Consider the following 25,656-nt stretch of genomic DNA (forward strand, 5'->3'; position numbering starts at 1 on the left):
AAACTTCAGCTCTGACCCTAAGGCTGAAAACCCACACCCAAGCTCCGTTCCCGTAACGTCTCGATGTCTAGTTTGAGAAATCCAGCCGCAGAAAGTTCCACTGAAGATAGATAAGACTTTTTCTTCATGCTTCATTTGATAATGTTATCAGTGCAGGGTTGGCAACTGGCCAGGGTCTCAATGGGGAGCAACGGCAAAGCTAAACACTGTACCATTAGTCGCTACTCCGTAAACTGGGAAATAAATGATGAAGGAAAACCAAAAGAATATAGCCTTTGAACTGAGAAAAAAAATGGCTTAACTATAATACCTTGGGGAAGTTAATCAAAATCTTGATCTATTTATTCAGCTATAAAATGGAGGGAATGATAACTAAATTAGTAGAAACTTGCTGTGTGCCACAGCATCCATCCCACCTATTCTGAGCCATGTGGCTTCTGTATCATCACCCCACGGACTTCCCAATAGACCCAGGAGGCTCTGAGGATAAGTTGCCTATGTCATTCTCTCGGTCACAACCCCTGATTCAGGGAAGGGCCAGGCTTGTTCTTAAGTCTCTGATTATCCATCCCGTAAGATTGCTTTAAGGATTAAATAACGCGAGACACTTAAATCATTTTGTTTAATACCCAAATTTAAAAATATATATTTTAATTAAATATTTTCCAGTGACAGGGGACACTGATTGTACTAAAGGGTTTTAAGTTGAGATTACGTGGGTAGCAGATAATAAACACCTCAATGAGAATGAAAGGGACGGTACAGAAAAATACGCCCAGCTGAACACTTAGATCATTAAGCAGCAGGCTGGCTGATCAGATTAAAAAGTGGGGCAGGAATCCAAACACGGGCAGCAAGGTTTCCAAGTTCGCTCGAGGAACTAAAATATCCATTGCTACCAATAAAGTAGAGAAATCAAGAGCTGGTTTGACAGGTCAATCAATTTATTCGGAACAAATGAGTCTAAGGCATGAGTAAGCCACAGGCAGGGAAAGTCTCCTGGGAATGGGAGCGGGGATTCTGTATGTCTGGAGGAAGGACCAGCTTGAGGTGTGCTGCCCTGGGCTTCTCATGCTGGAAGCGCTCCCCTGGCTGCTGACTACTCTCTGTGAGAGGAGAGAGGGCACGGGTGAGGAGCTGAGTGGTCCTGAGGGATCTGAGGAGCCGGTTCCCAGGAGTGAGGGAGCGTGTTCCACCAACAGTGAGAGCCGAAACTTCCTGCTTAAACCGGCTCCCGCCAAGAGAGAAGAAAGCACACACGAAGGCAGCCGTGGGTTCAAGGGAAGGAAATCCACAGATGCCTGAACAGCTCAGGGGGAGGAAATAAAGAGGCTGCAGGAGAGAGGAAGAGACTGGCTGGCCAGGAAGCAGGGATCAAGGGCAGTATCTCAGAAAAGAGACTCACAAGGGAGGACAGGAAACAGCTTCTGAGGCCGCAGGGAGGGGTGTGCAGGGCTACCGATGACTTAAAAGGGCATGGTGTTTTGATAAATAGTAAGGATAGGGAACTCTAATATACATATGTAAGAATTGTATGCACACACACACACATATGTATATCAATTTCCCATATATAAAGTTATCATTAATTTCGTCATTAGCTTTTTTTGTCAACTGAGATATTGAAGACATTTTGTTGAAATAGTTCAGTTCTTGGATACTTTTGGGAACTGGTCACAAAACTGGTGACTTCAGAGCAGAGTAGTTACAGGCTAGGAAGATAAACAGGTTTGCATTTTCACGCAAAGAAGTTTCTGTATTGTATAAATCTTCATCTGTCTCAGTCTTTCTATGCCTAGAGCTCACAGAAGCAGGCTCTCAGCCTGGCACATGGGCAACCTAAGGAAGGACTGGGAGACAGCTCAGACAGCAAAGGGCTTGCCTGGCAAGCATGAGGAGCTGAGCTGGATCTTGGGACCCATGGGAAAGAAAAGCTGGTGCTGCACTGTGTACCTGTAAGCCTAGTGCTCAGGGTAGGGGATCACTGGAGCTGCTGGTTGCCAATCTTGCTGAATTAGCAAACCCAGTGAAAGAAGGTGTTAACAAACAAGCTGGAGAGACTTAAGAAGCCTAACATCCGTCATTGGCTACACACACACACACACACACACACACACACACACACACGGAGAGAGAGAGAGAGAGAGAGAGAGAGAGAGAGAGAGAGAGAGAGAGAGGAGACAGACACAGAGCACAGAGAGAGAGGGAGACAGAGACACAGAGACAGACAGACAGACACACACACACACACACACACACAGAGACAGGGGGGACAGAGACAGACACACACAGAGAGAGGGAGACAGAGAGAGATTGAGAGATGGAGACAGAGACAGACACACACAGAGAGAGGGAGACAGAGAGAGATTGAGAGATGGAGACAGAGACAGACACACACAGAGAGAGGGAGGGAGAGAAAGAGACAGAGACAGACAGACACACTGAGAGAAACAGAGAGAGGGAGACATACACACACACACACACACACACACACAGAGATGATCCTGAGGACTGGCACTTAATAAAAAAAGTAAGATAGATTACCCCTGCATATTTAAAAATAAAATCATCTGAAAAATAACACAAAAAACCAAGAGCTCCCTTCACTGCCATGTCTCTCGGATACACACAAGTGCATTTTAAACAGTGTTGTAAAACTTAGCTTAAAAAGTAAATAATTTAATGAGCTAAAGGAAATGAAATTGATGAGTCTTGGTTTAAGGAACCAATTCACCTCGCTCCCTGAAATCTTCACAGATGCAATGTTCAGGAGGGCAGACCGACACAGGCTCCCCAGGCACAAGCTGGAGGCTGAGCATGGGGGAGCCCTGGCTTGCCCTGCATGCTTGCCTGAGAAGAACCGGATCTGGAAGTTCTTCAGGCATCTTAAGGACTCTGGTGGAGCATCCGTTTTTAATGATAGGGTCTTCTTTGTTTCATTGTAATGAATCTGTCCCCTGACCATACCCCAGCTTCTTCTCTGGAAGAAAGCCTGGTCTTAAGTAGGCACTAGGCGCCACGCTATCCAGCCTTCCCAACAGTTTTTCAAGGGAAAGTTCGGGCTGTGTTTTAGCCCAAACCACTTGCCAGCAGGAGTTCCAGAGGTCCCCTTGAGAAGCTCTGCCACTCTGAAGGATATCCTGAAGGGAGACAGTAGAATTTTTATCTACATATTTTACTGGAAAAAGGGAAACATCCCTTATGGAAGTCTGTATTTAATTTGTCAAGTAAAGCCAGCAAGGGCGAAGGAGCAGTAGGGAAAAGAATCAAATTTTCCTTCTAAACCTAGAAACTCTAAGTCTAAATTTTACAATAAACTTCAAGCCGGGATGAGTTCTATACCTATGCAATGTCAGCACCCAAGGCAAGAAAGGGAGGATTGCCTCAAGTCTGAACTCTCTGCAGGGTAAACTCCAGGTCAGAGAGCCTGGCAGGAAGAGGAGGGGGGGAGAAGAGAGACTCAAAAATCAAATTAAAGAAAATAAACTTCAACAAAATGATACACAGTATGTAACGACTCAAGGGGGAAAAATGATGCAGTACTTGCTTATCAGCCTCCAACTTCCTTAAAGAACACAGTTTCCTTCATTTCCTTAGCTAAAAAAAAACCCCAAACAAATACCAAGTAGCTGGGTAACTCTGATGCTGTGGAATAATATTAATACACATTTTTGACAAGAATTTTTTCAGTTTGGCAGATACTCCATTCAAAAGAGGACTCCCGGGGCATTCAGAGAGCCCAGCCTTGCCTGGCAGGTGCTCACCTGTCACCCCGGTCAAATCAGCAGACGCAGGAGGTCACTGTCCAGTGGGTCACGTGCACAGCACGTGTCTATTGCCTTTACAAAGCTCAGTAGTGACCATAGCTCTACCGCGGCTTAGCAAGCACCTGTGCAAGGGTGTGCTAAGGTTTGGCGTTACAAAACAGTGGGGCAAAATTAAAAGGAGATGCACGAGAGCTCCAAAGGGATCATCCCCTGGAGTAAGTAGAAGTGAAGGCCTATTTAATATCCTTTTCAAAACCAACATTAGCAGTGTGCGGTACATTTTGGAAGATCGACAGAATTTGAAATTTAATTTTAATCAAATCCCTCCTATCTCTAAGCTTTAAAAAAAATTCCCAATACAATTCCTGCTGCAGGAAATCAAGCCTCGGGTATTCTACGAGGTCAGGCCAGTTTTTGTTTGTTTGTCTGAATGTTCTGTCACTTGTGAGATTTTTGGTTTTGTTCTGCGGGGATATTATAGCTTTAAATCGTTGGAGTATCTGCTTATTCGATAGACTTGCAAGCCACTGTTTTGTTGAAGTTTGTAACGCAGATGACATAGCTAGGATAATGCCATCCATGAAATCATCACCATTGTCATCACGGCCAATGTTGCAGAAGATACTCTGTGGGCAGAATTAAATGCGGTTGGCATTAAAGGGGCAAATGGAGAGGGAAGCAATTGGATTGAGAGGATCTCAGGTTCTGACACACTGGGCATTGGAGGCACTGACTCAAGGCCACCTCTGTTAGCTCAATGACATATGTCAAAGTGGAAGGGTTAACCACTAACAGAACTAAAGAAAACCGACCAAGAAAGAATGCCGGAATGGACAGTCTAACCCATCCTTCCAATGGAGGCAGGAAACTAGGAGAAATTAATACCTGAAAGTCACGATACACAGAACAAGTAAGATGGACGTTCAAATGTTTCTGAGATAAACATCAAACGTAAAACACATGCAGTGTCCCAAGTTGAAAAACGCTTATTCACGTTGGAAGGACAGCATATGTCGTGAGCTGGTTCCTACCAGTTAAATGGACTGCATGCTAATGAATGACTGAAAGAAAATCAATGGAAAAGACAAGCCACGCAAAAACTAAGCCAAGGAAGACAATACGGCGAGCAATAACAAGCAAAATGGGCTTAGAGAAAGATATGAGGATTAATAAGGGCATTATAAATACACCTCTTTATAGACATGCCTACGGTTAATCTTTAGGAAACCATGAAAAGCTTCCCATAAAATCATACCCGACCACAAAACCAGAATCATAGTAAGCAACTGTCTTACGGGTGAGTGATGATTTTGATCAGAATGAAGACCATCTAGACTCCGTGTTAATGTGATTTTATCTCAATCCCGGAATATCTGCAAATATCCTTTGACATTTCCTGATTATGTCAACATAAGACTCCTTCAAGGAAGAGCGATAAGAATGAGTGTGGGATGGGGAAACAACTTGGATAACATCTCCAGAATAACTTCGTGGAAAGGGGAAAGCATCTCAGCGAATGCACAGAAAAATCTCCTTTTAGCAACCACAAGAACTGGAGAGCAAGACTGAAGATCCCACCTCTTCCTGACGGCACCCCAGAAAGGCCGTACGTCTGAGGTACCGCCGTGACAAGGCTGTGTACATTGTATAATTCAACATGGTAGAAATAAAGAGAACACAGTGGACCTGAGCCACACAAAGGCTCTGGGCACAGAACAATACCGAAGTATAGGCGTCTGTTGTGTTCAGCTGCTGAGGATTCAGGGTTAGTTAATTACTAAGGCATGAGCATATTTACCTTGAATAATCCAAGCAGGTTACAAAAAGTGATGTAGATAAGCCGGATTTTTTTAACTTCATAGTCAATGTTTTTTTTCATAATATCATTTTTAAAATTTTAAAATATGAGCGATAACAAATTTCCTTTGCCATTAACCGTAGAAAAATCATTAAACGTGCATAAGAACAGGTACTCAACTCTATTTAGTGGCTATTCTGAAAACCAGATACCTAGTACGTTAATTCTTTGTTCGATTTGATTGAATTGGAGATTAATTCAGCTTTCATATCATCATGAAAATTGTGTTGATTTAGAACCTACTTAATATTAAATTTTAAACTCTCTATTATGAAGCTTGTAGGCCTGATTGGCCTGGAACTCGCTATGTAACCAAGAGCGGCCGTGAACTCACAGAGGTCTGCTCGCCTCTGCCTTCCCAGTGCTGCACTAAAGTCACGTGTCACCATACCTGTTGAGCATGCATATCTAAATCCAGGAAGGCAGTGAGAGAATAGCCAATAAACAATGCTCAGCCAAACTTCCATGACCAGAAAGAACGAAAAACTGGTGCCCAGACGCGCGCGTTGCCTTGGTGACCTTCGGCAAGCTGTATGACGGTATCAGGTCAGGCTTTATTTATTTGTTTATAAAACATCTTCTCAAACTTTGGGATCTAAAAGCTAAGCACATGACCTAGTGTATTGTAATCGCACTTCATTTAGTACCCAAGGACAGAGAAATCGGGACGGTGTCGTGATCGACAGCTGCGGCAGTTCTTGGAGAATAACAGTCAAGGTAAATAGTTCTGCCATTCATCCTTGAATATATAATCCATGCAGAGGCACCATCTTCAAACAGTCTAGTAAAACCAGCGGTCAATTACTTATTTCTGATCCACATCGAACGGAAGAAACTTGCTCCATATACGAAAGTCACATCAACAAACTCATGACTTAGTTTAGGCGGTTTTTCTCTTTCCTACCAAGTGTTTCTTCACGAAGGTTCACTGAATCACGGGCTGGAGAAAGAGCCTCGGCTAGTCACAGTACAGACCTGCATGTTGGGTAGATTCAGTTCAGAGCAGAGTCCATACTTTTAAATATTCATAGTGTACATCTCCCTAGTTTCTAAGGGACCTGAGGTTGGTCACGAATGAGAAAGGCCTTTTGAACTGTTTTATCTTTTGATTACCCATGGGAGGGGAAAGCCCCCCCCCCCCACAAGACTAAAGTTAAAGGGAATTAAATGGCGAGCCTGAAACTAATTCCCTGTGCCAGCTTCCTCTTTAAGGTTGGTTTTTGTAAGGAGCTGCTGCTGTAGTTTGGATGTGAAATGTCCCCGGGCCCCTCCCACACAAACATAACCTCATGTGTTGGACACTTGGTCACCAGCTGGTGGCGCTCTTTGGAAAACTGTACCTTTATAATGTCAAGTACTATTGGAGGAAGAGGGTCACTGGGGGCAGGTTTGGGGGTTTCGGAGCCCAGCTCTGCTTCCTGTTCATTCTCCACTTTCTGACTGGATGTTATATGACCATCACCTACCATGCTGGACTATGTCCCCTGAACTGTAAACTGGAATAGCCTCTTCCTCTTCTAAGTGGCTTCTGACCAGGCGTTTGTCCCAGCAGGAGGCAGCTGGTAAAACAGTTGTCCCTTGAGTACCCTGTCCTTGCACGATACGTGTGCCTCTTATTTCAGGAGATCAGGAGGAAGCAACGAGCAATACTATCACATTTGCAAGGGATCAATTCCGAACAACAATAAACCATCAACTCAATGATAATCTGAAAACAATTTGCAAGGAAATCATGCCCAGAAATCTCGGGGTATCTGTGGGATTTTCTGGAAAGTATAGTGAGCCCGTGGCATTGAGTACTGTGTTCACACTCAGTTTCTGAAAATAGAGCTTTGGTATTATCAACTTTTTCTTCCTTTGCATTTCCAATGGAACCTACGTACTAACTAACAGGCCTCTTAGACAGTTATTGTTCAAGCATATATGTTTTTCCTCCAGATTAATACCCCTAAAGGTCATTTGGAGTAAGCTGCACAATGCTAAACATTATGAAAAACAAAACAAAACAAACCTCACACTTTGGAAGAAAGGGTAAGCCAACCAAGAGAAGCACAGTGAACATGTAGTCTGTACCAATAAGCCACACGCCACCAGCTAGGTGTTCCGCTGACTTCCTTCTCCGTTGGGACTTATTTCTATAGAGACCAGCTCTCTGCTCCATAAATAAGACCAGGAGTTGCTAGGAGACGGTCTAGCTTCTCAAGACACAACCGAAGGGGTGCGGTGGTTTCATACCAGCAGCAGAGAGAACTGAAGCTATTTCTGACATACGTGCTATTGTTACGCAACCCAGGTTCTCAGAATATCTACTGCAGAGCCGTAAGAAGACGATGTATGTTGCGGAGCCATGTGCAGTGCACACGCCTGTAATCTCAGCTCAGGCGAGGTAGCATGAGCCTAAGAGGTGAAGGGCAGCCTGGGCACCCAGGAAGATACTATCTCCCACCCTCCCAAATTGATTATGTATTTCCCTGTTCATCTGTAACGACATTAAATCTGTGCTCTATTAGGCAGCGAATCTTTTCCCACACTAGCCTTGTGCTTCTGCTTTTCTCTTAACTTGGTCCAAATGTATCACTTCTCCACCCTCATTTAATAGGACCAATAAGTTCTTATTGATTTCAAGGGCTAATTACTGAAAATGTCTTCCCATCACATTTTCAGCTCTATTGATCTTCTGAGAGTTTCTGCATGCCTTACAGTTGTTATCAGCTGGCAGGGGTTGGGGAGCGATATGTACATGTATATGCACGTGATTACATAGGTACATTCATCTATGAGTGTGTATGGGGAGGTCGATACTGCATGTCTTCTTTATATTTCGAGAGCGACTCTTTTCGCTGAACCTGGAGCTCTGTCACTTGGCGAGAGCAGCTGGACAGAAAGGCCTTAAGAACAGCCTGTCTCTGCCCTCAGTGCTGGGATTACAGATGACTGCTAGATTTTACGTGGATGCTGGCTCCCTGAACCTACCTCCTGGCCCAACTATCTTCCCCGGCTCTGTTACATTTGCTATTAGAGTGATCCTAAGCGTTCCATGAAGTGGTTAAATATTGATGCAACGATATTCACCTTCCTTTGAACGGAGTTGTTCAGAAACCCACCTGGGTCCTTTCCCATCTATCTCATGGTGCTTTCCGCTGCAGGAGGGAGAGCTACAAAGATACATAAACCTTACTATTGGTGATGTAGACAAAAGGGGAGTTTCTTCTACAAACAACATGAACGTTGGGGTGCTACTCCAAGCTCTACCATTGTGTTATACAATCCTCAGCTTTTTATCTTCTGGATTGATAGCTCAAGGTTCACCACGGACAGAGAAGCTCGGGGCGTCTCATCCTTTCCCAAGAGCCTCAAGAAAAGAAAAAAGGGGAGGTTCAGAAACTCTTCCTTTAATGTGAAACTACCAAAGACCCCAGATAGCAAGCACAATCCCAGGCAAAAAGACAATGCGGGTGGGATTACCAATCCAGATCTTTAGATACATTCCAGAGCCACAACTATTAGCAACAACATTGCTTTAGAACAAAAACAGATGTAAACCAATGAAATAAAATCCAAGACTCGAACGTAACTTCAGCCACTTAATATCTGACAAAGGTACCAAAACCATGCTAGGGAAAAGAGTTGGTCAGAGGTTTGTGACTGGGAACTGCATTAAACCTTTCTAGCTTGGCACTTGCATTGCTACATGTGGTATTTACTTAACTTGCTGGTCCTAGTTTCTATTTAGCACTGCCAGCTGCACTCCAGCACCTTTTATGGATTATGTACATTTGTTATATTTAGGGGAATATAGGAATATAGGATAAAAAGACAACTATTAATCTCAGATATTTTGCACTGGCATGGATTTTAGCATATAGTTACAAATTCAAAGTCAATTTTGTTACACCATATATACGTTTTTACTCTTGTTTAAAGGACTTTTGTATAGTGATACAAATCTAACGTTATTTTTGTTACAACACACTGTATATATGTATCTACTCTGTTTCAGGTACTATACCTATGCAGTTCATTTAAAAATGTAAAGTAAAATTCTAGTTTTTGAAAACTATTATCATAAACTATTTAGGATAATAAGGAAATACAGGCCAGGAGTTAGTTATCTATAACAATTAAATTTGTAGATATGCTAGGTATGTTTTCCAGATCATATATAGATATATTTTAGATAGATAGATGGTCTCCGAATACTTCAAAGACCGACAGAATAAGGCATTTTAAATGTTTTGTTAATTTAAAGTTTTGCATGACAATGAGACACATCTGCTCCTGGGAACAGTCTTTACTTCTGAGATGATGTGAGCATTGAAGACATTCCTTATGGAGTTTGATGTCATTGTGGCAAGGTTGGCCACGGAACAAAGACACTGCCCTTGCCTTTGGCTGCTGGCTATGTGCTGTGCAGACTGAATGTTCAGGACCCACAGGAAATGACTGCTACAAGCTTTGCCAAAACAAGGTAGGATGGTCCTTCAGGGTTCCTGCTTCACAGCAGAAACTGCCAGACATTCTTCCAGGCAGAGGAAAGGGACTGACAAATGGCCAATATAGGCGGGGCAGTCTTTCAGATTTCCTGCTTCATTGAAAAGTCTGCCAGATAGTAGGGGTCTGTAGGCTGAAGACAGGTGACCCAACTATGCCAAGGAACTTTGGGTGACTGTCCAAGCAGTCAGGTGTCTCTGTCATTTCTAGAGGTTTTAGAAGTCGTTTACAATGTATTTTTTATTTAAATAATATTATGTCCTTCTGGTGCCTTTGATAGAGTTGAAGACTAGATAGCCAAAGTTTCTCTTAGATATAATAGAAAGTAAGTTAGTTATAAAATTTTGAATTCACTGAGATAGGATAGATTATAGAGTATTTTCTTTAAATTTACCGGACAGAAATGAATTAGAATTCAGTACACTGTGAATGTAGTCTTTGCTTGATAACTGTTCTCATTGTGTACAGTCTTACTATGTTAAGGTTAAAACTTTTCATTTTTGCTTAGAAAGAAAAAGAGGAGAAATGTTGGGGAACATTACTTTAAGGTGTGTGACTCTTGTTTACGCTGCATTTGCTTAACTCTGTAAAGCTGTGGTTTTTGCCTGTCTAAAACACCTGATGGTCTAGGAAAGAGCTGAATGGCCACTAGCAAGGCAGGAGCAAGGATGGCGGGGCTGGCAGGCACAGAGAATAAATAGAAGGAGAAACAAGAGGAAGGAAGAGCAGCAACTAAGGAACGCGGAGAATGGGAGAAATAACATCTCCAAGGAAGAACATACCGACTGGTTATCCAATACCAAATGGTCAGCCCTGAAACCATACAGACAAGTAACATTAGACAGACTGAACAGGAAAGTTAAGCGGGAAACAGTAGGATCTGGCTGTCAGGCATCCAAGCTACTACATGCACGATGCCTGTAGCGTACCGCCTGCACTATGGGACGGTTTGTGAGCTGGGCAAGAGGCTGGAGACTGAAACACATACATACGCACACAGACAGAGACATAAGTCGTCCTTGAATTCCCCAAGAATGACAACTTTACTGGGTCCCAGGGCAGCTTATATGGTGCCTTCCCTGAGCAATGGCCACGCCCTAGCTCTCGGGATCCTTCAGCTGCAAGCCACCAGAAACCACTCCCCCCGCCATCAGGGACTGATGAGGGCCGCGTGCTCAGAGCAGCTGCAAGCATAGGGAAAACAAGCTGTTTACAGGAAATTCAGGGTCTGGGGGTCCACAGTCCCCAACATATGACTATCAGTTAAAGGCCACTGTTACGCCTCCCACCCCTTTCCTCTTGGATGCCCATTCTCCCCCAGAAGTAGGGGGAAAGAGCTCCTTCCACCCTGGGGGTAAATGGCTACCTGTGCTGAGCCCTCTGTCCACTGGGTCTGAGGACCCAGGTTTAAAATCAAATCACCCATCCATTCCCCTGCCCCTTTCAAACACAGCAGCAGCCCTGCAGCTGCAGAAGTAAATTACACTGAAAGTTACAAGCCTGGCACCCATGCCTTTTAGGACCATTTACCGTGGACGATCCTCTAAGGCTAACGGCGTGTGCAGGAAGACCAAATAATCTCAGTCTACTTACTCGGCATGTCAATGCGTACCCTAGGCTGTGTTTGCCGTCACTCAGCATGTCAATGCGTACCCTAGGCTGTGTTCGCCGTCAGTCGGCATGTCAATGCGTACCCTAGGCTGTGTTCGCCGTCTCTCGAGAGGTTTGAGATTGCTTCTTGCTACTCTGTCCTGCCAAGAGATCCAAATGAAAAATTCCCCAAGCCAGAAGTCAACTATCTGAAATTTTAAGACCGGTCAACTGGACTGACAACAGAATAAAGGAAGGAAAAGGATAATTAACCTGGGGATAGATGAATAGGGCCGTGTGGCCCACTCCTATAATCTCGGGAATGGGAGGGGAGGGTGAAAGGGTTCAGGAATTCAAAGTCAACCAGGCTACGCTGGGACACATAAGACTCGTGTGTGTGTGTGTGTGTGTGTGTGTGTGTGTGTGTGTGTGTGTGTACGCGCACGCGCATGTGCATGCATGTGTATGAAGGAGGGAAAAGGAGGAGGAAGATGGATAAATTGTGAAATGTGAATATCGTGGAGAAAATAGATCCACAAAAAAAAAAAATGGATCAAAACCACGAGTCCCTCGCAGAACAATGTGAGCTAATAGAGTAAGAATAGTTAGAACAATGCATTTTAGGAAAAAAGTGGCAAAGAAGTTTCCCAAATTCATCAAAAGCATTAACATAAACTTCATATATTCCAAGATAACTAAAATGAAAATCGCAGCTGTATGGGTCATAGTCAAACTGATGGAAACCAATACAAAGAGCAAATATAAAGTGGCCAGCAGAGCGGTGGGGGGGAGGAGGGGCAGGGAGCATGCGCACACGGGGCAGCTCCCAGGGCAGGGGGCATGCGCACACAGGGCGGCTCCCAGGGCAGAGAGCATGCGCACATGGGGCAGCGCCAAGGGCAGGGGGCATGCTGTACACACGGCAGCTCCGAAGCAGCGATGACTTATGTGAGGACAATTAGGAGCTTCTTGAAAAAGAGTTAATTTACTTCCCATGTCTGCTTTCCTAGCTCTATCCATGTGTTAATTCAACATGTGTAGCTCTGACAGGCACTCCTTCCTCTAAAAGGTAAAACACAAGAACACTGAAATCTTACAGCTTTGGTCCCTTGCCTTGATTTCCTGGTTCTTCCAGATTAGACAGGAAGACATAACAGTTCGAACGGAGTAACAAAAAGAGAGGACGGGAAAATATTAAATATTTGGAGTTAATACCAGCACGATTCTGGCATCTTATAGGCTATTACACATACACATAAAAATTAATCTTACACAAGAAAGTAAAAACTATTTTCCAAAGAAGCATCATATGAAACATCTGAAATCACCGTCTTCTATTTGCAATGTCGTAGGAAGACATTTTTGCTATAAAATCTAAAAAGAAAAAAATTAATAAGAAAAGTAAACACAGAAGTTTTACGGAGCCCAAAGGGAGACTTATATCCCCACAAAAACTCCAAGCTCTTTCATGGTCATAGTAATATAAATAAGAACTTTAATTGGTATGCCGTCCTTGCTTTGACTATACAGTTAAATACACCCAAAGAAAACAAGCAACTTAAGAGTCTTGCTATGACCCCTTTGGTTATTGTAAGAGGTGTGTGTGTGGGGGGGGGGGAAGCTATTAATTCACTAACTTTTTGCTACTTTAGATTTTTTTCTATCCAGCATGATTAATCAGTCCTAAAAGAATGCAAGCTGCAGTGAGTTCAACATTGCAACAAAACTTCAGCCAGGATGTAGGCTCGCCTTCTACCAGGTTCTCTAGGTGGACCAGATGACTCCCAGGACAGAGGGAGCTGGGCTGTGGAGCACCCTCTTAGCTCCATCCCTCTACAGTGACAAACTGTCCCCACACATGGCCCAGAATCCTCCAGGGAGCCCTAGCTGGACGGGCCATGACGCTACTCATTAAACAACAGCCAAAAGGATGCTTGGCTAGAAACCCACACTGAAAGCAATATCAGATGTCAGTCTTAAAGGGATTTCCTTCGTTCAGAGACAAAACCTCCCCACTTCGAGTAATATGAGAGTTCATCATTGCATTAGATCTAAATTTTATTTATGATTAATTGGTCGGTTTGGTTTTTGCATTCCAATAATAACTCACTTTTATCTTCTGGGATGTTCCATTCATCTAGGAATAACAGATTCACCTAGGAATAACAGATCTGACAATGGCTAAAGACAGCTGGGGCTGTCTCATCAAAATAAGTAGCTACTATTTCCCAGGCATGCAAAGATACCCCCGATGACAGATGGTCATAAGAGGAAGTCAACCATTAGGAAACACACTGTTTTCATATCAATTTAACAGTGTTTACAGCTGTCAGTAACCTCCCTTTTTCCGAGGCACGGTATGTCTCAAGGGTGACGAGAGACTAAAGACAATACTCCGGAGCTTACGGAGTCTGACATTTAATTTGGTAGAAATAGAACCGCACGATGCATATAAGGAAAAACACAGTTGCCTCTCCTCCCGAGGAAGAAAGCAAGCTCCCAGAATCTGCTTTGTCTATTTGCATCAGAAAAACTTTTTTTTTTCTCTTTTTATGCCAAGGAGAAAACACAGAACGTTTCGGTTTCAGAGCAAAACTCTAGGGCGGGCCACGTGCAAGGCTTTGCTTGGACTCACCTATGTGATAGAGCCCAATCCAATCGCTGGGGTCCACCTCTTCTTTGATGTCCCAGAAGATAATGAGGTTCTGGGCTTGCCCCAGCGTGTATTCGTACATGCTGGCGGTCAGGCTGGAGCGGCTCTCGGAAGTCACCAGGTCTGTGTCGCTGTTGGCTCGCTGCAGGGCCATGTTCTCGGGCAGGGAGTTCTGGGCTGCGAGGCTCTGGAGGTTCTCTGGGCTCAGCGTATACCGCATCTGTGGATTTCGACGCCGTACGAAAAGCAGATGTTCCCGGGCTGAGCTAGCCATGTTGTTTGCCTCTCCGAGGTGGGTTTCCTACAGTGCTGGAACAGACAGACAAGCAAGCACAAAGCATTAGGGCTAGCAAGGCAAGGGATCGGGATTAAGCATCCCAGACACAAAGCCTGTAGGAGAGTTTATCAATACCCCAGCATGCAATAGTAATAATAATAATGTGGAAATAACCTGTCACCCGATGATATCAGATAACTCCTACAGACAGAGCTGGCATGATGGTCAGGCTGCCACACACCTGCGTCCCCCCCCCCCCCCATTTCCCTTGTGACAGCTTCTCCAGAAACTGAGGAAGGAGGATTCTTCCTAGCATCTCTTTGAGATCTGTGCATCCACACATAGTCCAGCATTCTCTTTCCCGTTTCTGTCCCCACATGGGTTATTTATCTCCCTCTGCGACTAAATCTTTAACCAGCAAGAGGCGTGCTGAATACAGTTGATAGATGGTACCCAGGTCACGCGCACTGCTTTCGGTCCCCTTGCCACGAGGAAGGCAGCTCACTGAAGCCGTTTTCGGGAGCACAATCAAATGCCACCTCTGCATTTAAATACAGAGGAGGAGGTGTTCTATGCAGAAGGGGAACATCCTGGAAGTACCTCTTTGTTTCTCTAAGATCTGACTTGTCGCCTGCTAACTCACCTGGTCATTGTCTATCTCCCCGATCAAGAACGTACGTTTCACACAAGCAGAGATGTTCACGTTTTATCACTATTTAATTCCTGGCATCTACAATGGCGTTGGGAGGACAGCGGGCGGGACCCACTGTTAACTGAACAGGTGAAGAGCGGTGAGCATCTTTATCCTAGAGACTCCGCGGCATGACTTAAATCTCCAGTCTCTCTTCCAAGCCTGCTTCTGTTCATCTTGATGTGCCCAGAGGTACAAGGCATTCCTACCGCCTGGATCATGAGGCATGTTTTCCTCTGACTGCCATTTGGTCTCCAACAAGGAATGGACTTCCCTGCTGGGCCTGGCATCCAGCCTCACATACCCACTGGGACTCTCCTCCTACAGATTGGCCAACTGCTTAGGAGACCCTGTGTAAGATTTCTGTCCTTTTGCCTGGTACCTGTGAGGCTGTCTACTTACCCACCCCTGCCTGTGGGTTCATGTTACGCCACCCAGACCCTACTGGCTTTATGTAGAGTGAATTTGCTTCTCTTGCATACCCCTTTAAATAATAAAGCTTTTAATAAAAACCACTCGTATGTTTTATTGTGTACCGTCAGTCTTTTTTTCACATTTTCAAGTTTAATAGATACTACAAAAAGAACAGGCTGATTTCTGCAACAGGTGTATCATAGAGTCTACCCACAACCCAGCTCAGGTCAACCCCCACCCCCTAGCACTGCAGGAAAGGCATGTCTTGGATAACACCAAGTTTTGTTTTTAAGCACAAATAGACTACAGGAGATTTTCTTCTGGCTGCCCAATGCAGCCTGGCAGAACAACGGTCCAGTATTCACTTCCGCTTAGAGAAATAGTCTTTGCTCTTTTGGACATCAGGCTTGACGGTACCACTGCCAGGTTTCCAGCCAGCTGGGCACACTGCACCATGTTTGTCAGTGAACTGGAAAGCCTGGACTAGTCTCAGAGTCTCATCCACAGAGCGGCCAACAGGAAGATCATTTACAGTGATCTGTCGAAGGATACCTCTATCATCAATAACAAAGAGGCCCCTGAAAGAGATACCTTCATCAGCCTTTAAGACTCCATAATCCTGAGCAATACTGCACTTGGGATCCGATACCAAAGGAATGTTCACAGGTCCCAATCCTCCTTGTTTCTTGGGTGTATTAACCCATGCCTGATGACAGAAGTGAGAATCCACAGAAGCTCCAATCACTTGGCAGTTCGGTTTCTTAAATTCTTCTGCCCTATCACTGAAAGCAATGATCTCAGTGGGCCACACAAAAGTAAAATCCAGAGGGTAAAAGAAGAATACGACATATTTTCCTTTGTAATCACTTAGGCTGATATCTTTGAATTGTCCATCTGGCATAACAGCTGTGGCTTTGAAGTTGGGGGCAGGATGCCCAATTTTTGCATTTCCTGAAGACATCTTGCTATCAGCAGGGCCGAGTCACAGGTCTCAGAGAAAGAAAGAACTACTCAGAGGAAGGAAGACGACTGTACCGTCAGTCTTTGCTGGAATCTTTGATATAAAATATTTCATTTAAAGCTAACCTATGGAGTCCTGAAAAGTTAGCATGAGATTCTGACTTCAAAGCAAGCCAGCTACTCTCCGGCATCATGCTGGGCAACAGCTACCAACCTTCGATACCGAGTCTGTGAGCAGAGAAACAGGGAGAAACGGTTCCCTAACTTTTCCCGTTTCCCCATCCGTTCTGTACTTTTGGTGAGACGCCTGTTCTGGTTTGCTTTCTATTACCATGACAAATGCCATGGCAGAAAGCAAGGAGTGAAGGAGGGTGGGGAGGGAGATTGTCTCAGCTTCCCGGCTTCAGTCCATCACCCGAGGGAAGCCAGGGCAGACACTCAAGCAGGAATGTGGAGGTAGAAACTGAGCGAATCAGGGACCAAGCTGCTAGCTTGCTCCCTTACTCATGTCGAACTCCATGTTTATACAGCCCAGGCCCACCTGGCCAGGGATAATACTGTTCACAGCGTGCTGGCCTGGCTCTCTTACATCAATTAGCAACCGAGAAAATGCCCCCCAGACGTGCCCAGAGGCCAGTCAGACAGCAGCAATTTTCCAGTTGTGGTTCTTGTCCTGGCTGGTTTGACGGCAACTTTACCTAGGTTGGAGTCGTCTGAAAGGAGGGAACCTCAGCTGAGAAAAGGCCTCCAGAAGATCCAGATGTAAGGCATTTTCTCAGTGATTGATGTGGGAGAGGCCAAACCACTGTGGACGGGGCCATCCTGGGCTGGTGGCCCCAGATTCTCTAAGAGAGCAAGTTAAGCAGGCCACGAGGAGCAAGCCAGTGAGCATCCCCCCTCCAAGGCCTCTGCATCCGTTCCTGCCTCCGGGTTCCAGCCTTGCTTGAGTTCCTGTTCTGAATTCTTCCAGAGATGGACTATGATCTGGGCTATATGCCAAATAAACCCTTTTCTCCCCGGCTTGCTTTTGGCCAGGGTGTTTCCTAGCAACCACAGAAATTCTTACTAAGACAGTTCTCTCTTCCCAGATGTGTCAACTTGACAGCCCAGATTAGCCACCCCAGAGCTCACGTTTCCATGAATACACCTACTGTACTTGTAAATGTATCTACAGCGATTTCTGCCATGAAGTTGATCTCATGGTTTTAGCACTATTCCTTGAGTCAAAATAATCTGGCAGCGAGATGCCTCAGATAAATAAGTAAGTAAGTAAATAAATAAACAAATAGTAACTTGGATTGGTAGGCAGGAAACCCTACGTGGAAAGAGAAAAATAAAAACAGACAAGCTGGTTTCTTCAGGGCAATGGCATTAAGTTCCCCTGCTTGTTCACGCAGCCCCTTCTGTTTTGCGTGGTGTATGCAGGAGCACCCCATTAAGATATGTCCCATGACTGTTGGACACTCTCTGACCTATGAAGCCTAAAACACGGGTCAGCGGCTCGCTGCTTTCATGCCAGGGCATTTCCATAAGCCATGATTTCTTTATGAACTCTGTGAGTCAAGCGCCACACCAGTTCCAGCGAGCTATCAATAATTAACTCCTAACACATGGCAGGCGGACGGCAAAGGCACGCTGTCCATAACGAAGCTACTTGCCTGAGAGAAATAGGCCAGAGTCTTCACAACTTAAAACACAACAGACTAACTGTGGAAATTATTCTGCTCTAGAAACAAAGGAAAAGACCAAGGCACACAACTGGATTGTATGTTTTAGCATGGCCTATATTTAAACAGAGAAGTGGGTTAGCATTGTGCTTTCGGGAATGAGGTCCAAAGCCCCATGCATGGGTTTTTGGTCATGTCTCTACCATTCATTCACCCTGTGATCACTGACATCTTATTTCAATGTCGTCTTCTTGTTCTGTTTTCCTATTGTCATTAATCTCTGTCCCCAGGACTTTGGAACACACTAAATTAGTTATTGTAGAATAAAAAACAAATTTAAAACAGTGTCTAGCATAAACTAAGTGTTCAATTAAGTCTAGCCATGAATATGATCCCATTAGTTCATTCTACTTTAATTTCACCAAGCAGAACTGGTTTGCATAGTTCCATGACTCCCCCATGCTCCATCCCCAACCCTTGTCTATTTCTGACTGGGAGAGCAGGCTGTCAGTATCCTCACCCACCCAAAAGACAGCAGCAATCCAAAACAGAACCACCCTGCATCACAGAGAAGCTCAACTCCCAAGAAACCCCGTCTGGGGCTCATGCCCCAGGCAAACGCTGTTCTCCAGTGCCAAAGTCGGCCACGAAGGCTAAGACCTGACTTTGTGACCACCAGAGGATACACACGGAGCACCTCCTGTGTGGTAGGTGCCAAGGACACAAAGAATAAAAGACAAGTGTCCCACCCATGAGACCACACTGGACCAAGAAAAGACCTAAAATAAAAAATCAAAACCTGAACGCATTACATGTATCTCAGTTGAAAAGGAAAAAGGCCTGGAGATATGTGAATTTACCACATTAATGGAACTAATTAATTAATTAATGGAATCGGCAGACATATATGGATCATGTGTTATTATGTACTTAGTATCAGATCAGAGAGGATACTGAACAATAAAACCTAAGGGATGTTCTTTTCATTTCATCTCCTTCCTACCGCATATGGTTCCCTCTAGGAACTCGAGATTTTTGAGAAGACCAAAAAGCTCATATAGGAAAGAATTCAGTACGCTACTGATGTCACTTCACACACACAATCTGTCCCAACAACTGTGCAAAAAGGACAGCCTGGTGTCTGTAAAGATCTGTGTGCTGCCCAGAGCACCGTGATAGCCGCAATCCAAACACAGTGAGACCCCGGAATGCTGGGGATTAGGCGCAAAAGCATTGGTGATGCGGTGATGCTCCCAGCTGACCTCTGGGCGGGGGTGGAGGGGTGAGGGGCAGGCCGGTGGTCTCACAGCTGACCTCTGGGGGGGGAGGCGGGCCGGTGGTCTCACAGCTGACCTCTGGGGGGGGCGGGCCGGTGGTCTCACAGCTGACCTCTGGGGGGGGGCGGGCCGGTGGTCTCACAGCTGACCTCTGGGAGGGGTCAGGCCGGTGGTCTCACAGCTGACCTCTGGGCGGGGAGGGCAGGCTGGTGGTCTCACAGCTGACTTCGGGGGGGGGGGTCAGGCCGGTGGTCTCACAGCTGACCTCTGGGCGGGGGGGGTCAGGCCGGTGGTCTCACAGCTGACCTCTGGGTGGGGGGGGTCAGGCCGGTGGTCTCCCAGCTGACCTCTGGGGCGGGGGGGGTCAGGCCGGTGGTCTCACAGCTGACCTCTGGGTGGGGGGGTCAGGCCGGTGGTCTCACAGCTGACCTCTGGGGCGGGGGGGTCAGGCCGGTGGTCTCACAGCTGACCTCTGGGTGGGGGGGTCAGGCCAGTGGTCTCACAGCTGACGGGGGGCGGGGAGGGCAGGCCAGTGGTCTCACAGCTGACCTCTGGGGGGGGGTCAGGCCGGTGGTCTCACAGCTGACGGGGGGGACAGGGGTAGGGCAGGCCAGTGGTCTCACAGCTGACCTGGGGGGGAGGGCAGGCCGATGGTCTCACACCTGACATGTGCGTGAACCCACACTTGGCACACACCACACGGATGGCCCTGGAGATTGACTCCAGGACCCAGCCGGGAACAAGAGAGGAGACAGTGAGGAGCGGAAATAGACAAATGTCATAGCTAGGGTGGATGGCCACAGAGCTGGGCTAGTTTGCCTTTGACTGAGGAGGACAAGGAGTTTTGTGTGTTTACAGTATTGCCACAGTAACGAAAACAAACAAACAAACAAATCCCAAAAAGCTTCAGAACGTATTAGTTGCGTGAATAAAAGCAGAAAGAAGAGTGCTGAGGAGTTCTATCCAGAGAACCTTCCTCTGGCGATGGATGGAGATAGAGACAGAGACACACACTGGAGCACTGGACTTAACTCCCTAGGTCCAAATGAGAAGCAGAAGGAAAGAGAACGTGAGCAAGGAAGGCAAGATCAGAGGGAAGCTTCATCCGACGATGGATGGCAATACAGATGGAGACCCACTTTGGAGCACTGGACTGAGCCCCCAAGGTCCAAATGAGGAGCAGAAGGAAGGAGAACATGAAAAAGGAAGTCAGGACTGCGAGGGGTGCATTCACCCACTGATACATGGGGACTGATCTAATGAGAGCTCACCAAGGCCAGCTGGACTGGAACTGAACGAGCATGTGATCAAACCGGATTCTCTGAATGTGGCTGACATGGGGGCTGACTGAGAAGCCATTGACAATGGCACTGGGTCTTGTTTCGTCTGCATGGACTGGCTTTTTGGGATCCTAGTCTGTTTGGATGTTCACCTTCCTAGATCTGGAGGGAGGGGGAGGAACTTGAACTTCCCACAGGGCAGGAAACCCTGACTGCTCTTAGGGCTGGAGAGGGAGGAAGAGAGGGAGTGGGGGGAATGGGAGGGTACTGGGAGGAGGGGAGAAAGTGGAAATTTTTATAAATAAATAAATAAGTAAATTTTTAAAAAAGCTGAAAGACAAGTAGGTAAAGAAGAGAATGTGCAGGAAACAGGAGACACACGGTGCAGCAAAGTAACTGCATAAAAACAGGTTAGAACATGTGAAAGAGGCGAAGGGACATAAACCAGCATTGTCTAACAGAGATATAATGCGATCTGCATGTATAATTTTACATTTTTTTTTTCCGAGATAGGGCTTCTCTATAGCTTTGGAGCCTGTCCTGGAACTAACTCTTGTAGACCAGGCTGGCCTCGAACTCACAGAGATCCACTTGCCTCTGCCTCCCAAGTGCTGGGATTAAAGGCGTGCGCCACCAACACCCGGCTAATTTTACATTTTCTAGACACTACATTGAAAACATAAAACAAGGAGAAATGTTAACCATCCATTTGAACTCAATATATACAATCTGTTATTTCAGCATTAATTTAATATAAACCATTATGAGTGAGGCATTCCGTTCTCCCCCCACCCCCACCCCAGGCTTTTGGCTTCCTGGAAACACAGCATGCATTAACCATATCCCACGCACTCAATGGATACAAGTGGGTAGGGGTTCCTGAGGGGCCCACACAGAGCAGGTCTAAATGATGAACACACATCTGCGTCCTTACTGCCAGCGGTCTCCACACGGCCAAGAGGAACGCATCGCTGAGCTAGACCATAACCAGGGAGCAGGCATGGGCTCCTCAATCTGCCCACGGTCCTTTGTGGGGCCTCTTGTCTTCAAGACACCTTTTAGTCAACCCCCTAATTAGGGATCATACTCTCTTGTTAGAGGAAGACATCCAGTCTGAGGAGACGGTTTTTCCCCCGGAGTAGACCGGAGGACAGGGACACTGGCAATTCTGGGAAGTCCCTGCCTATGATGCCCTCTAGCTTCTACCTCTAAGTTTGCAGTCTTCCAATCGAGAACGCCCCCGTGGTGTCTGGGTCGGAGGAGGCAAATGAGGGTGGTTGTCAGTGTAACACTCACAAAACACTTATTCTTTTGAAGTGGCGTACAATCACATCCCTTACAGACACCCCAACTAGAGATAAATAGGGACTGAGAACACAGGCTAACTGTGAGTACCGCATTCATAAACCAGCGGCAGCAGTAACTTCACACCGCTTCAGTGCATTCGTTTATTACACGGAGTGAACCTTCATGGGCTGTGGAAGGTGAAGGGATTGGACGCGTGTAGGGTGCCCCACGGGAAGCAGCTAGTGTCGCAACTCTACTCAGCCACAAAGAACGAGATGACGTCATCTGAGAGAAGATGAACAGAGCTAGAGATCATCCTATTATGGTAAATTAGCCAGAAAGATAAATGTCACATGGTTTCCTCCCTGTGTGCAATATTTTATATGTGTATATATTATATATCATATAATATACAACATGTTTTATTATATATCATACAATATATTATATACCACCTATATTATATACATTATGTAATATACAACATATGTTTTGTTATATATCATATATAATATACAAGTATATTTAGAAAAACACATGTAAGTAGAAGTGGGGCTATTTAGGAAGAGGACAGACATAACATAAAGAGGAGGTGAAGGTATAGAGATATAAATATGATCAAAGTATATTATATGCACCTATGGGAATGTCATAAAGAAACCCATTTTCTGTTGCTCCTGTTAGAAAGGGTGGTGGCTTTGCTTCTGTTTCGCTAATGTTTTGGTTTCTTGAAATGGATTTCATGTACTCCAGGTTACCATGGTGCTCAAAAAGTAGCGGCGACTGGACTTGAACTCCTAATTCTTCCGCTTCTACCTCCTGAGTTGTAGGACTACAATTGCGTACCACGTGCCCAGCCTTCAAACTAGTGAGTTTTTACAGTTAGTACACACTAATCAGAAAATCTGAGGTAGGTCTGGTACCAGCCTGTAGAGAGCCACGTGATGCCACGCCTTACAGGTGGCGCTGATTCCTGCCTTCCACCTTTCCAACAGTGAATGCTCTCAGATGTGTAACAACTCCATATATGGCTAACGCTCAGATCTGGCTTGCTTCCGCATTTCTGGACCTATCTGCGTCTCCCACGTGGCTTGCTGGGGTTGGCTACCCAGAGGTTATTTAAGCTGCAGACTGACTTTTCCCCCCGGGGCGAGAGGTTGCGAGAGGTAGCAAAAGGATGAGAAGATTATTTTAAGGGCCTGAATAAACCGCAGTTAAGTAGAGTCCGGTGTTGCGTCTTCATTGCTGATAAAGCGGACGCAACACCAGCCTATAATCCCAGCTACCTGGGAGTCTGAGGTATGAAGACTGTGAAATCAAGATTAAGCTAACTCAGGCCCATGGACAGTGGTTTTCACCTAGCATCAAGGAAACTTCTGTTTGCGACAGACGGAGAACATCTACAACACGAATCCCACTCCTGTGGCTCAGACGTCACTGAGGAAGAGAGGGCAGAAAGAATGTACGAGGCAAAGCAGTAGGAAAGGGAGAGTTGATATAATTATATTATAACGTCAAAAAAAAAATACATACAAAAAAGACCAGCCTACACTACACAGGAAGGCTGTAAGACCCAGAGCAGGAGGGAAAGGGAAGTGATATAATTATATTAGATTATCAAAAATACATTTAAGAGGGCTGGAGAGATGACTCAGAGGTTAAGAGCCTTGCCTGCTCTTCCAAAGGTCCTGAGTTCAATTCCCAGCAACTACATGGTGGCTCACAACCATCTGTAATGAGGTCTGGTGCCCTCTTCTGGCCTGCAGGCATACACACAGACAGAATACTGTATACATAATAAATAAATATAAAAAAATACATTTAAAAAGGCCAGCCTATGCTACACAGTAAGACCTTGTCTCAAAGTAGAGATCATGTGTCTTTTGATTCCTATAAATTCTGCCTAGTTCAGGATGGCCTCAGGGAGCGGAAGACCGAAGGCATTCCCTGCCTCCTCCTGTTCCCCTGTCTCCGGGCCTCTGGTACGCAGCAAACAGTCACGAGCTTCCGTAGGCCTGAGCATCACAGGGAAGAACGGGCTGTAGCAACACAGAAAGGAAGCATAAAACGGGATTTAGGTTTTTAGGTTGTTTTTTTTTTTTTTAATTACACAAAGGATCTGCAAATCTAAGGGACAGCAGAACCCCAGAAACATTGACAGGACCGAAGAAAGCAGGAGCCCTTGGGTGAATTTAAGAGAGATCCATCCAAGGATGTCCCGAGCACTCTTATAACTGGGCCACGGCTGCCGGAAATTACAGGAGCAGGGGTAAGACAAATACCCAGCTGCCAGCTTCTGCCTAAGAATAACCTGAGAATTAATTAACACAGACTGTGCCAGTGTGTCCCCGGAGGGCTCAGCTGGGTCTGAAACCTTCTTTATGATGCCTGACTCCCACAGCTTACATCATAATAAAACAGCAGTGCTCGCATGCCCAGAAAGGACTGTTTACAAAATCGCTGGAAAAATGATTTTTCCCATATAGCAATTGTAATGGATGTGTCAGAGTTCATGTTTCTGGAAAATAAAATAATACCAACGCATGGACGCCCTCCAATCGGGTGGTGGTGGCTGGCGCACGCCTTTAATGCCACCGCAAGAGCGACGCCTATCAAAGGACAAACAAACCACGAGGAGCCAGTTTGTACCTTAAAACGCCGGCTTTAAGATGAACAGGATGAGAGCGAGTGCAGTGGGCAGAGCGCATTTGTGTTGGGAAGGCGGGGTTGTCTGTCTTTGGCAGTGTGTGTGTGTGTGTGTGTGTGTGTGTGTGTCTGGGGCGCTCTGTGATACAGCCCAGGCTAGCTTTAACACAGCAGCTAGAGGGAGCCCACAGGATTCTAAGCCATGTCATGTGGTCCTCCACAAAAGAGCCTCCAAGGGCTGCCCCACCTCACACAAAGGGCCAAGCTCAGGCTACTTTCCAATGTCTGACATCACCAACGAATGTTGATCATCGCTACTTAAGTTAACAAACCATACATTAAAGCAGAAGACAGAGAGACAAGACCAGGGAGATGGCTCAGGGAATAAGAGGGTTTACTCCATAGTCAAGTTTAACTCCCCAAAGGCCAAATGAAGAGGGAAGAGGAAGGGTGGTCCTGCCTGCATCTGTAACTGCATTGCAGTGCTGTGGAGTTAGAGATTGGAGGGCGACAGAAACTGTCTGGGGCCAATCTAGCTCTAGGTTCAGTAAGAGGACGATGTCTCAAGAAACTAAAGGGGCAAAGTGACAGAACAGGGCATTGGAAATCGGCCTTTCTCTTCACACACAAGTGCATACACCACACACACACACACACACACACACACACACACATGCATACACATATAGATGCACCATAAACAGACATATATTTGAAATAAGAGGATGGGATGCAATAGAATAATAAGTAGCAATCAGATTAGGCATTGAAAGCAAATATAGGTCAGGAAGGCGGAGT

General features: G+C 45.6%; 1 protein-coding gene and 1 pseudogene across 2 annotated transcripts in view; both read right to left on the reverse strand.

Annotated features, from left to right (window-relative positions):
• Hecw2 (HECT, C2 and WW domain containing E3 ubiquitin protein ligase 2) overlaps positions 1-25,656 on the reverse strand; it is a 337,940-nt gene that overhangs the window by 173,090 nt on the left and 139,194 nt on the right. For both annotated transcript variants that reach the window (XM_087902401.1, XM_087902402.1), the window contains exon 2: positions 14,342-14,668. In XM_087902401.1, the coding sequence (XP_087758527.1) occupies positions 14,342-14,633 (292 nt within the window). In that variant the 5' untranslated portion in view covers positions 14,634-14,668. The remainder of the gene's footprint in view (positions 1-14,341; positions 14,669-25,656) is intronic.
• Positions 16,071-16,765, reverse strand: LOC148117699 (peroxiredoxin-1 pseudogene; annotated as a pseudogene).

This window comes from Myodes glareolus, chromosome 27 (genome assembly GCF_982192425.1).
Source record: "Myodes glareolus chromosome 27, mMyoGla1.1, whole genome shotgun sequence".
Classification (NCBI taxonomy): domain Eukaryota; kingdom Metazoa; phylum Chordata; class Mammalia; order Rodentia; family Cricetidae; genus Myodes; species Myodes glareolus.